This window comes from Rhinolophus sinicus, chromosome 11 (genome assembly GCF_057876585.1).
Source record: "Rhinolophus sinicus isolate RSI-liver-muscle chromosome 11, RSI-T2T, whole genome shotgun sequence".
In the NCBI taxonomy this organism is placed as follows: domain Eukaryota; kingdom Metazoa; phylum Chordata; class Mammalia; order Chiroptera; family Rhinolophidae; genus Rhinolophus; species Rhinolophus sinicus.
In genome coordinates this window covers 4059427-4073239 of record NC_142511.1, presented here as the reverse complement: position 1 = coordinate 4073239, position 13813 = coordinate 4059427, and the positions used below count along the sequence as shown (strand labels likewise).

The following is a 13813-nucleotide window of genomic DNA, read 5'->3' as shown; positions in this document are numbered from 1 at the left end:
TGGTGCACCTAAAAAGTGTCAGACAGTATTCGGGTGCTAGGGATACAGCAGTGGACGAAATGGACGCCCTGTTCCTACTTTCATAGAACTTCAGTCCATCAGAAGTATGAATATTGGAACAACTAGTTAGCCATTGGTTAAAAAAAAAAGTTGGTATCCTAACACACATATCAAGGAATATATATGGAAGGCATTCTGACATACGCTGTGAAGTTACAGGTAAGGCATGCTATCTCGATTACTTGTCTTCCTTTAAGAGTTTAGATGTTTATTCCACATGAAATGGTATAACAAATTCAGAATTTATGTTTCTGTATTCTTATCTGTAATTCTATAAACTTAATTCTAGCATTGGGCCATTACATAAAGAACACGAGGCTAATAAATATCAGTACTAAAATTCTTACACTCTTTAAGCTCCCTCTGTCTCTCCTTTACTAATACATTCGACTTACTTGTAAGATATTCCTTAGAGTGGTCTGGATTTCTAAATTTTGGCTTGATAGTTCTCTGGCTTGACTGGTCAACTCATACATCATGTCATCAAATAGTTTCACAGTCTGAAAACAAAGCAGTTTATAAATAGGAATAATATACACAGAAATCACTAAAATAAAAATATAATAGAAATAGAAATCATTAGAAAAGGAAAGATATCTTCTAAAAAAATCAGATGATTTTCACTTTGCATAGTGACACCCTTGGGATATCATTGTCTAGCTTAACAATTTCACCTACAAAGTTTTAAATATATATATATATATATATATATGTGTGTGTGTGTGTGTGTGTGTGTTTATATATTATATATGTAGTAATTCTACAATACAATCTCTTAAAAAAATAAGGCCTCAGACAGAAATGGACTTATTTTCCATTTTGTGGTTGAAAGCTATTTAATACCATCAATCAAAAAATCATTCAAAGTTCATTTTTTGGTGACGTAACAAACCTAAGTGCTTAATAAAAGATGACCATCATAATAAAAAATGACGGTCTTCACCAATCAACATCCAGATGGGCGATTACAAGGGTAATTTCTGGTAGTGGAAATGAATTTGTGCTGAATCGCCTATTCACTTCTAGCCTAACCAGTTTCCCTTTTCAACCAACTCAAAATACAGTTCCTGGGTTAGAGGCATAATATGTAACCTCAGAACTAAGTTTCTTTTGTGAAAAGTTAGCCACCTTAAGATCTTAATACCAGGATCTTTCTAAACAATTGAAATATGGGTAGAATAAGCAGAGTCAACAACACAAGGTAATTATGGAGGATATTGTTTCCCACAGGCCTGCTGTTTTCATCTGTACAGCACGTGGACCTTTTTTTGGGGTCAAGAACAAATTCTAAGAAACTTTTCAGATAGAGCATAATCAAGTAAATATAAAATGAATTCTGATGATTATCTGCTCCAAAGCTAAACTTAGAAGAAATCCATGCCAATAAGAGAATAAGTGATCATAAATTGTTTCATTTTGGTACCGAAGTACCATTACTTCTCTCAATTAAAAAAAAAAAAAAAAAAAAGACTGCTTTTCAGAGAAAAAGTATACCATATATCTAAAAAGTAATAATGTAGTCTGTAAATGTAATGTTTTGCATTATTACTTGATTTTTATCAATATTCCAGCCTCTTTTATTCTAAGACTTCTTTAATAAATCTTGGGTCCATATTTCCAGACAATGTAATTTAACAATTATTAATAAACTACATAGAGAAGATACAACCAAGGGACTTGCTAACTTTACCACCCATCCCAAATTTTCATTTAATATCTTTAAAATACAAGAGTACTTAAAATTAACTACAAATAATTTAAATTCAATTAGTAAAGGATGCATATACTATCTGAAAATATAAGTTTTTAATCACCTAATGATTACTTTAACACCACCATATTCTTAGCATGAGATCTGTTTTTTACTACTTTATTTGTATTTCGAATATGTTTGACACATTAAAAAGAAACACCACCATAATTAAGAATGATCTAAAATTAAAGTTAGATTTTAACAGCCTTTAGAACCTGTACATTAAGATAATAATAGCACTATACCTTTGGCAGCACTTGGGAAAAGAAAGTCTGTTCCAATGTCAGGTGGTTCATATGAGGTAAAAACATTTCTACGATAATTTTCAGAATTTCTATAAAGGAAAATGGTAACACGTTTTGTAGGAATATTAAGTCATGTCAGCCAACAAGGTCACCGCTCTTTCCAAATGTGAGAACGTGTAAGCACCACCAACACAAAGCATTGCACAATGTCAAACGCTATATTCTATGTAGAGAAACTATTAAGTAACTGAAATTAACAGCAGCAAAATGGGAAACATGTCCAGCAATTGAAGACTAGTTAATGGGTGTAGGTACATTTATTGAATAGGATCTGTGCTCACTGAAATGATTATTAAAGATTATTTAAAACCATGAAAAAAGGTTTACAGAACTTTAAGGTTAAACAAAAAAGGTCCCCAAATAGTATCCCAATTTTAATACATATAAACATGAACATACAAGAAATAACAGTCTGGCAGGAATACAGAGAAATGAGGTGAGAATGTTCATTATCAAAACATTAACCATTTCAGATCAATGGATGTTTTATTTTGTTTTTGCTACATGTTTTAAATTTTCTATAATGAATGTGTGTAATTCATACACAGGATAAAAAAATTCTATTACTTAAAAAAAATTAGAGCCCCAACAGGCAACACAGATTCAAAATTATAAACAAACATTCCACAACCAAGGGAAACGTAAATAGAAGGAGCGAACTCAAACGGTATGTGAACTCCACAGTCTAAACACCACCTCCTCTCCTAAGGAATTCACATCAAGTAAGAGCAAAAAAGACAAACATCAGAAAGTCAACTTTTTCCAAATGACAAACTTGGCACCACCTAAACAAGCAGCTTTTTGCAACCTAGGAAGTATTTTCTAAATGACACTAGACATGTTAGAGGCTGAAGCTTAAGAGGCTACAAATGACATCTTGTACAGGTCCAACCACCGTTTAACAACTAGTATTATGCTCACACATACATTATTAAGCAGAACACGTTTGTTATCTATCGAAAATGGAATTTAAAACTTCAAGTAATTAGAAGGAACTAGGGCATTTTAAGTAACTGAAGGTTGCAGAGGCTGTAACACTATGATTGGAAAAGATTCGATTTGAAGTGACCAGGAAACTGTATTGAAAGAAGCATGACTGAGGCCTTAATGGCAGCAAAGTAAATCATACAATTAACACATTTTTACTTACGGATATGCTCGATCCAATTGTCAGAATGTTGATACATGGAGTAAAACGATTAAGGAAGATACTGGTATCCCAGTAATAGGATATTCACTGGTGAGAATAACTTTAAAAAAGGATCCTTCTTGAAGTTTAAGCAATGATCCATTAGAGATTGTAATTAGACTCAAATTACTGGCTTAATTTTGCTTTTAAAAAGTTAATGTTTATTAGGTAAACACACATTATGAAAACTTTTAAGGAAATATTTTCAAAATTGCTCAGGGACAAACATGCCTTTTGAAGCTAATGTGTAATCATGAAACATTGTAAACGGACGAGAAATCTGCTATGGTCAGCCTTGGATTTCTGGGCTGTAATACAGGAAAGCAATGTCTCCCTCCTCCACATTCCTATAGTACTTTATCTGTACCCGTCCTAAGCCACTCACCACTTTCTATCTTTTCACATTACCTACACACCTTTCTTACCAACCCTATCAGACTAAAACTCTTCTGCACATAGCAGGAGCTTACAAAATATGTTGACAATAAATTTCCTAACAGTAATCGCATTATAAACTACCGTTATTTCCCCGAAAATAAGACCGGGTCTTATATTAATTTTTGCTCCAAAAGACGCATTAGGGCATATTTTCAGGGGATGTCTTATTTTTTTCGTGTACAACAATCTACATTTATTCAAATACAGTCATATCATCTTCTTCTGGAACATCATCATAACTTATTAAATGGGTCTATCTGGTTGACAATCTTAACTGGGGCTTATTTTCGGGGAAACACGGTATATGCTTGTATGCCATCAGGAATTGTTAGAAATGGTATACAGTAAAAACAATGTAAGAATCATTAAAGAATGTGTCAACAAGAAAAACGAATAACCCATAACCCCATTCACACTAATAAGTACTGATTTTTCTTCTGAAATCTTAATGTTGCATATATACTTTTTGCAGCAGCATTCAAAACGCGATATAGTCATTAACTTAAGGTCTGGCAGAATTTGCCTTACGGAAAAATTTCAGCAAAGGCCAAAAAATTCCAGCCTCTTCCAAAATTATAACATAAATTACGATTATGAAGACATGTTAAGGACTGGAAAATAATAGGTAAAATGCAACACATGAAAAGAATTACGTTTCAGTGAAGGGACTGTGGGTTTATTGCAAACTTTAATTTGTTGAAAAGTGTTGAAGATAAAATACTACTAAAAGCTAAAAAGAAAAATCGCTTGATGAGATTTCCAGGCATTTTAAAAACACACTTTTCTCAGCCCTTTATTCAATGCTTAGTATGTGCCAGGCACTGTTCTAGGTGCTGGGGTAACAAAACTGAACTTTACAGTGTTGTGAGGCAGTGAAAAATGACCAAAGCAAACAAGGCAAGTTCTGTTAATGGTAAAGCACTTTAGGAACATGAGCAAGGCAACGTGACAGAAGTGTTACAGACTGGGTTTGGGGGACACTACCTAAAACTGAGGGCTCTGAAAAGGGCCGGCTGCGGGGACACGTGAGCCGAGCTGCGTCATGAGCTGTACAAAAGGCTGGGAGGACAAAGTAGGCTGAGGGAAGCAGCAAGCGTGAAGACGTGGAGGCAGGTGAGCTTGTCTTTGTGGACGGAGTGTAGTGAGCGAGGTGGGAGAAGAGACCAAGGCTTAGACCATAGGAAGCTTGAAGGTAAGTTTAAATTTTACTCCTCGTTTGATAAGGAGCCACTGGGGGTGGTTAAAAAGGAAGCGACATGGTCTGTTTTTCACGCTGAACTTTATTTGGAGAATGGATTTTAAGAGAACATGAGTAGAAGCAAGGAAACTATTAACAGATCGGGTGAGAGGTGACAGAGATTTGGAATACAGTAGTAACAAGTGGGGATGAAGGTAAGTGGATGGATTCAAGGTACAGTTTGAAGTCAGATACAACAGATTTTGCTGATTTGAGAGAGAGAGAGAGAGAGAGAGAGAGAGAGAGAGAGAGAGAGGATTCTATCAAGTGTGGTTTGTGAAACCATTTATTTAGATGAAGAAATTGGGGAAAGAACAGGTTTGGGTTCTTTGAAAGTTAACTTGAGATGCAAAACTAGATGGGAAAGTTGACTTCCAATGACTGAGGTGCCCCTATAAGCCTGAGAGGAAGAAGAGGAACCATGTTCTTTACCTTTGTTCCCCCAAAACCTACCGCCCTGCCTGATACGTCATAGGAACCCAGTAAATGTTTTTGAGGATCGCTATTTTGTGTCCCAAGTCACCTTTGAGGACGGCAATTCCCTATCTGCACAAGGACTAAAACACAGCTTTGGTACCTAGTGGTTTTAGCTAAAGCCTACGTAAATGATTTCCATGTGACGATAATATTTGTTTTAGGCTTTAACTGTAAAAATTATTTGTGCAGTGTTGAGACTTTCTCAAGGGAAGGTCATTTTTTTTTCTTTTAAGTGTACTTTCATGTAGAAGGGGAGCTCAAAGACATAAACAAAAACAAAAAAAAAAGTACATTTTAACGTGAAAGGCTGGGACTCCAGGCACATTTACAGCCACAAGGGCACCAGACCACTGTCCGCAGCGGGACAAGAGGCATCAACTCAAGCCCAGAGATGGAACCAACAGCAAACGTTAGTAACTCCTAAGCAGCAATAAAGGGAAAGAGGGTGTGGGAGAACATTTTTAACACCTTTTAGACTTGGCACATGGTGGAAATGCGTCCTTTAATGTACTTACACGATACTGGGGAAGGTGTTACTCGTATCCACCCCCCACATTAGAGACGGCGATGGCCCAGCGTTTCTCCCTCGGGTCCGAGTCCTCGCCTCCCCCGTTTTGCCCGTGCAAACGTATTGACACTTAATTGCAGGTAACGAGCACAGGAAACCTGTACGGCACAGAGCAATGGAAGAAAACGCCACATCCGGTGCCAATCACGGGGCAGAAACCCCTCTGGGACCCTGCGGTGCCTGAGCCGGGAGGCCTTGGACCTCGGCACCCACGGTTCCCGCTCGCCCTCCATCCCTTCGCTCGTCCACCTGGCTCACCAATAAGGAAAGGAGAGGGTTTGGGCCGCAGGACTACGACACGGCCTGGCGGTGGGTGTGGCGAGGAGGCCGAGGAAGAAAAGTGCGGGACCCGCCACACGCCCCCTCGCTAGAAGCAAGGGACAGTCCGCGAAGGATATGAGGAGCCGGGGCAGGACGGACGGCAGCTCCCGGCGGCACAGCTCCTCGGGCCAGCTACTTAACTCCTCCAGGGGAACCGCGCTCGCCGGGACGGCGCGTTCCTGCGACATGCTGTCGCCCACTTCAGCTTCAAAACAGTCCCGCCACAGCCGCAACCGGAAACGCCACCGTCCCGGCAGGCTTTGCGAGCGCTCCGCCGGCGTCCAAACCATAGAGAGAAAGCGGGCTGCTTGCGCCTGGGAAAAGCCGGGCATGTCTGGCCCGTGGAGGACTCGACTCACTGGTGCGCGCTCTCTGTCCGGAGGATCCCGCGTGACCTCGGGTTTCTCAGCGCGGTGAGCTCGGAACTTGCAGGGCTGCGAGCATCCCTAGGTTTGGATCGCTGTGAACGTTACAGTGAGGCGCTTTGGGGAGCTGAGGGCCGGAAGTCCTCCGATTTGCTATCCTCTGTCCAAGGGGGTTTGAATTTGCACATCTGGGGTCGCTTTGACCTGCGGCCGGAAATGACTCCAGGCCGCGCATCGCGGTGGGACAGGTTCCTATCCACTTAGCTGTGTGACCCTACTTTGTACATCTTGTGTGATGGGAATAAAGACCCCACCGGCCACATTTGCCTGGCTCGTTAGATAAAAAGAAGAGTCTCAAAAAAAGTTGCGTCCGCTTTCTACGGCCTCTCCAATCCGTTCTGTGCCCTTATTTTGTGTTTGCTCAGCCACCAAACTAAACTTCACTAATTACTCCAAAATTTGCCCCACTCCCATAGGCTTAGGGCTGCTGGTCTCCACTAAGTGCAGTGAGGTCATTTGGATGAGCTTACACCAGAGCTTATCCATGCATTTTTATAGGGCTGTTCATTTACCAAAATAAAATCTTGAATTCCTGTTACTTACTTCAAGTGACAGGTGACAGACACAAACTAGCTAGGCTTGTCATTTCCTGCCCGAAAATTTTGGACTTGACGTTTTTTCTAGTTGTTGCTGCTGCTGTGCTTTTATTTGGTTTTAAAGCTTTATTCACTTCTCCAACTTTTGAACCCTGAAGGGTGTGTGTGTTTTTCCAAAACTCTTTATCTCCCTCTCCCTAACAGCTTTTATAGAAAAAGCAGCTGTAAGGGGGGGAGGGATTGTACTGTTTAATACTGCATTTTAAGGAAATGTGTCATTTTGCATTTTAATAACAATTTTATTTTTTTCCCCCAGAGCTAAATTGAAGGAGAAGCAAAGGCCTCTAAAAAGTCATTTGAAAACATCTGTAAATATTTGTAACTGTAAAAAACCTAAAGAAAAATTGACCAGAACGAAACGACTTCAATAATTGAGACCGGTGTATGTGTGTGTCATCAATTCTATCTAGAAGTTGAGGAATCTTCCTTTGAATTTAAGGATTGTATACATTTAATGATAGGATGACCTTTCAATTTAATTTTACTATAGAAGATGGTCTAGAAAATGAATTAACACCCCTTGGAGGTGGAGCTTTGACCGTGAATTCCTCAAAAGAGTCTTCAGTCTCAGAACGTCAAACAGGTAAACACGGGGACAAAAACGGTTCTCCAGAACAGTCTGACTTGCCTCAGGAGCACTTGTGGGAACACGAGTCAGCGGGAAATGCAGCTCCCTCTCAAGACACAGATAACTCACTCAATACAGCTAACAGTTCAAGTAACTCGGAACCTCACGAAAAACAGCCTTGCCTGAGAGTTGCCAAAGAGCATGCCGTGCCTAAAGATTTAAAGAAAGTGTTAGAAAATAAAGTCATAGAAACGTTACCAGGTCTCCAGCATAACATATCAGTAGTGAAAACCATATTGTTGAAAGAGAACTGCCCTGGAGAAAACATAGTTTCCAGAAGCTTTTCTTCTCACTCTGATCTGATTCCCGGTGTTTATGAAGGAGGCTTAAAAATCTGGGAATGTACCTTTGACCTCCTGGCTTATTTCACAAAGGCCAAACTGAAATTTGCTGGGAAAAAAGTTTTGGATCTTGGCTGTGGATCAGGGTTGCTCGGTATACTTGCCCTCAAGGGAGGGGCCAAAGAAATTCATTTTCAAGATTATAACAGTATGGTGATTGATGAAGTAACCTTACCTAATGTAGTAGCCAACTCCACGCTGGAAGGTGAAGAAAATGATGGAAGCGAACCTGATGTGAAAAGATACAGGAGATCAAAAGCAGCACAAGAAATCTATAAATGCCGGTTCTTTTCTGGAGAGTGGTCTGAGTTTTGTAAGGTGGTACTAAGCAATGGAAAACTGATCGAAAAATATGATCTCATTCTTACCTCAGAAACCATTTACAACGCAGATTATTACGATACTTTGCACCAAACGTTCCTTAGATTGTTAGATAAAAATGGGCGGGTGCTTTTGGCCAGCAAAGCACATTATTTTGGTGTAGGTGGAGGTATTCATTTGTTTCAGAAGTTTATAGAAGAGAAGAATGTATTTAAGACTAGAACAGTTGAAATAATTGATGAAGGACTAAAACGATTCCTAATTGAATTGACTTTTAAGTGCCCTGGTTGATGTCTACTGAGTGTCCTACGTGAAATAAACAGAATCACTAAAGACTTATTTTGAATGTTTAATTTCTGCCTTGCTATTTTGTTCTGAATTAGTATTCAATGAAATGTGATATTTTCTGGACATCTGTTAACTAGGCACTTTGTAGAGTGTCTTGCTTAATATTTATAACCTTATGAGGTATATATCATCCCTATTTTAAATATTTTAATAATGATCATAATAGCCAACCGTGTTCAGCATTTATTGTATGTGGGGCCAAGAGCGTTACCTATACTAACATTTAATATTCATAATAGCCCAGAATTAGGTTATAGTTACTATCTCCATTTTATAAAGAAATTGAGACTCACGTAACTTGATCCCAGTCATTTCTCACCTTGAACCAGAATCTGAACTGAAGTGTAATTAAAAGCCTTATTTACTCTTCTCACCACCTCGCTGCTCTTAACCTTACCCATGCCTGTTTTTCATTGCACATATTTCTTAGCACCCTTTTATTATTCTGAAATGAAAGTCATAGTTAAACTTAATTTACACACATCATTAAAAATTACGTAAATCCCTAATGTATATATAATCCTATACATCATATATGATTTCAACATGAAGAAAGTCATTTATAATCAGATGATTTTTATCTCATCAGGTTAACGCACAAGTTTAGCTGCAGAGAAGGCGTGTAGCGGTCAGATGCTTGCACTCAGGCACCAGATGTAGATGCCACAGCGACAATTCCAGACCCACCTACCAGATAAGGTACAACTAACTGGCCCTGAGAGCTGGGTTGGCTAGTTGAGGTCCAAAGCATTGAATAGAGTCTCATGACAATAGCCAGTGTCAATGATTTGGGGAAAATAGCTATCTTTCAGTTCTTCAAGATGAATTAGATTCCCAATGAGGTGTCATCAGGCCTGTTCAGGAGTAGAAGAGACACAGGCCCTGAACAGGGGCTCAGCCTTTAGGCCCACTGTCAACAGGAGTCAAAGCATAAGCCCACTCCGGGGAACTAGATAATTCTGGGGCTAACAGCCCAGCGGGACACACCTACCCACAAAGAAGAGACGAGAGACAAATTATGGCCCCAAATCTGGGAGAAGGATGCATAGTACCCTTTCCCACGTAAATAGATTAACTTAATCTTTTAAAGAGGCATACATGTGTTAAGACAATGAGCTCTGGAGTGAGTCCATGACCTTGGGTTAAAATTCAGTTTCCCCTTCTGTAAAACAGAGTTTATAATAGTATCTCCATAACAGTTCTTTTAAAGAACAATAGCTAACATCGAGCACTTATCATGGTTCCTTCCACGTGGTTCCCATGTATAAATGAAATTCTTTCCAAGAATCCTCATAATATTTAGTCACCCTCTTTCCTTGATCAAATAGGAAGCCTTGTTCACTTTATTAAAAATTGGGTGTGTGCCTTTACAGTTTACAAATCCTTATTCAGAATACGAAGAAACAAGTAAATTCCGGAACTTGCACCACCCAGCACCAACCCCAGGCTCTCCCTCCACCTCCATCCCCCCCACCCCCACATACATACACACACACACACACACACACACACACACTCCACCTTGAAGTTTCTAAGTTGTCATTTTTGGATGTTTCAGCGTTTCAGATCAATACGGATGATAAAGAGTACGTCTTTAAAGTCGCAGTAAAAATGCAGTCACTTGAGTACATGCCTTTAAACTTCCCATTTATCAGATGTGCCTATAGCCATAGTTCCATTTCCACTGTCCCCACACAGCTTTCTGCCCATGATGCAGAAACTGAGGAGAAACCAGGAGCAGATACCCTTCCGTGTCAAGTGCAGTCACCAACAACATGCGGGTTTAGTGTCCCGGGGGCGATGGCGCCAACCACTCAGCTAGAGAAGTAACTTCTCAAGAGGAGAAAATGTGTGTTCACTTTTTAGTCTCCTCCCTCATGTTTTATTCAGGTGCTTCATAAATAGCTATTAAAAGAAGAAGAATAGCAGGGCAACTCTGTGACACCATGCATTTGATTCTTTGTCTCCACTTCAGCCAGAATCTCCTGAAAGTCTCATAGTGTGTTTATGGTGGCCATGTGCTTGCTGGTATTAAGGCTTTTCTTTGGGTAAAAGTGTACATTCAAAATCATCATCATGACTTGGGTGGCCCAGCTAGAAGTTGGTGGGAGCCATAAAAGGATCTTTTATTTCAGCCCAGGGACACAGTTTCTGTTCAACCAGGATGGTCGCGGAAAGTCAAGTACACTTATCACCACTAGATATCATCTCACAATTCTGATTTCTGTCTTCTTCAGAAATTCAAACTGAGCTCAGAGAACCCTTCAAAGTCAGTTCATCATCTCTAGAGAAAGTGGTCGAAGGGAAGTGCTTTTTCAGGAGGAGGATTAATACTCTAGTGGAAGGAAACTACATAAAAATCACAACAAGAACAAACAGCTTAGGCGACCTAAGCATTACTAAAGAACAAAGGGCATGTTACCAACCTCACAGAACAGGACACGTGGCCAATAAAGTTACCATCTTCAAACTGTAACGGGATGCCCAGCTGGCCTTTCCTGTGGTGTACGACTACACTGATGGGCCAGAAAAAGGAGGCGGGAAGGCTTGCCTTCAGCGGGAGGTATCTTAAGCCTCCGCCGTAGAATCAGCTGTGCTCAGTCTCATGGAACCCCAAATGCCTCGGCCGTGATGCTGTGGGACTCTGGTACCTTTGTGCAAAGAAAATGACACTGTTCTCCCCGTGAATCAGCCCCATGTTTGCAAACATTATGGGGCAAGTGGAACCAGGCTGTTTTTAGCTCCATTTGTCCCCTCAGCTCTTCGTAGTGGCCGGAGGCTTCGTCCTACAAGCTTTCTAACTGATAAGATACAGGAAAATGGACAAGAAATTGATGAACATCCAGAGAACCATGTGACTGACACCCACCAGTACAGGAAGTAGGGACTGTGAGAGACGGTTCTTTCCTTCTTTCTTTCCTCAAGGTGATTTACAGCCTCTGTGTTAGGGGCAACCATCCAGGTGAGATGGAATACAGTCTTCATTATCTTATCGTGCAGCAGGTGAATGCAAAGGAAATGTTGGAACTGGGGGTTAGAGCTCCAGAGGCAAGTATTCCACGTGACCTCGCCCTGCCCACTGGGCACTGCAGTGAAGGTTATCAAGGTGAGCACTGAAGTCAGGAGGCCACTCATACCTGTCCCTCTCACCCTACCCAAGGCGGCAGCTGCACAATTCCAAAATCCTCCTAACGTAATCAGTATGAGTGGAGCTCCAGCAATTCCTCAGCCTACTCTGAAGTCTCCAAAGTCTCCACCAGTGAGGTTCGACTCCTGGACCCGATATAATGGATAACGATCATTCAACCAGCCCCATCGTCTCTCAGATCTGATGCTACGGAGAAGTCAGGATGCCTAAGAATGTGCTGACAGCAAATTCACCCACTCTGAGAAATGCATTTAGCCAAAGAGAGAAACAGGAGACATTATTACCCTCTTTCTGTTCACGGAAAGCCAAGGTAGGAAAAGGTCAAGGCTTTTCCAAATTCTTTATGTGTGTCTAAAATGTCCTAGAACTCAAAATTCATCCAGATCTCTGTTATTCCAGGCTAAGTAACTTCCGGTGAATTTCTAGAAACTTGATTCTGAACTTCTTTTAAATAGCATAAAAAAGAATGTTTGGGTAGAGGGCATATTTTTAGGAGAGAATTTTTGTGACAAGGTAGAAAAAGCCCAAAAGCTCAATGTGGGCCAGTCAGGCACTGGCACACCACATTCTCATTAACCGACTTCTCTGCCAGCTTTTTTATGATCGTTGCTTTTCCACGCTCTGTTTTAGAGTCTTTAAAGGGAGCCACACTTTCAGAAATTTGCTTTTCTTTCCTGAGCTTTCCTCGGATTGAACTCTGTTTCCTGTTTCCATGGCTTCTCCAGGATTTTCATAAGAACCAAAAAAATTTTCTCTCTTCTAAGAAAAATACCTCCGAGAAACATTTTCTAGGGAGAGTGGTACACGTTTCTAATGCTCTGAATTTTATTATTTCCTTTACAAGAAATATATTCAAGCCTGTATTATAAACATGATACCACTGCTCTCTTAACTTTGTGACTGTTTTTCACTTTCCCAGATCTTATTCTGTAACCTCCCACCAAAATACTTCAGAAGCTCTTCTTTCCTCTCTCCTACAGTCCTGTAGTTCAGCGTAAAGAAAAATAAGCTTAGTTAGAGTCAAAATCATTTGAGATTTTTATGTCTACTAATTTTAGTTTGCTATCAACTATTATTATCACATAAACATTGTACCCATTGCTTAAAAATAAATGGCATAGCCGAATGTCAGAGCCTGAATGTAAATTATTTTACCCATAATTGGTCTAAAGAGACATCCTGGATGAGCCCACTATTTGGTCATACGTAAATATACATGCAGTTTTCTATGTTTCAGGAATATTTTAGTAATAGGAAGAATTGAACCCCTTCCAGAGAGATGCCACCTTCTAGATGCCACTTTGTTTACTTTTCTCTATTACTTGCATATCAAACAGAATTCTGCCCTGCTCTAAAGCCCAAATGTGTTCTCTTTCTAACAAGAATTCACCAAGGACTTTTTGTGTGTAGAGAAGATAATTTCTTTAATTTCTGTTAAAGAAATGTAATACTTGTAAGAAAAGTTTTCTCTTGTGTTGTGTAACCGAACACACTTTCAGTTACACCCATTTTCTCCTGGAGCTGTGTGGGGAGCCATGGTTACAGCTATGCTTAACCTGTTTCCTCCCCTGAGGCATTGTCTCTGCCTGCACCTGGGGGGTGCTTACAAGCTACTGAGGAATGTGGGAGCGGCCAGTTCCCGGACACAGAAGACTGAT

The 13813-nt window shown here is 40.2% G+C and overlaps 2 protein-coding genes across 12 annotated transcripts in view; one reads left to right on the top strand and one right to left on the bottom strand.

The window, feature by feature from the left end:
• The window catches only part of FIRRM (FIGNL1 interacting regulator of recombination and mitosis), a 236730-nt gene that overhangs the window by 27725 nt on the left and 195192 nt on the right, over positions 1 to 13813 (bottom strand). For 3 of the 9 annotated variants that reach the window (XM_074322527.2, XM_074322526.2, XM_074322529.2), the window contains exons 3-4: positions 2059 to 2147; positions 456 to 560 (exon numbers count right to left, since the gene is read on the bottom strand). In XM_074322527.2, the coding sequence (XP_074178628.2) occupies positions 456 to 560; positions 2059 to 2124 (171 nt within the window). In that variant the 5' untranslated portion in view covers positions 2125 to 2147. Of the gene's footprint in view, positions 1 to 455; positions 561 to 2058; positions 2148 to 3268; positions 3310 to 5974; positions 6300 to 6426; positions 6681 to 13813 lie in introns of those variants that run through there. The other 6 variants (XM_074322523.2, XM_088801556.1, XM_074322531.2 and 3 more) reach the window with 5 other exon arrangements.
• Positions 6624 to 8998, top strand: METTL18 (methyltransferase 18, RPL3 N3(tau)-histidine). Of its 3 annotated transcripts, none has more exons than XM_019716390.3 (2): positions 6624 to 6761; positions 7626 to 8998. In XM_019716390.3, the coding sequence occupies exon 2, from the start codon at positions 7832 to 7834 to the stop codon at positions 8948 to 8950; it is 1119 nt and encodes a 372-aa protein (XP_019571949.2). In that variant the 5' UTR covers positions 6624 to 6761; positions 7626 to 7831; the 3' UTR covers positions 8951 to 8998. The 3 variants fall into 3 exon arrangements, with proteins under 3 accessions (XP_019571949.2, XP_019571950.2, XP_088657684.1); XM_019716391.3 differs by having other exon boundaries at positions 6659 to 6798; XM_088801558.1 differs by having other exon boundaries at positions 6758 to 7076.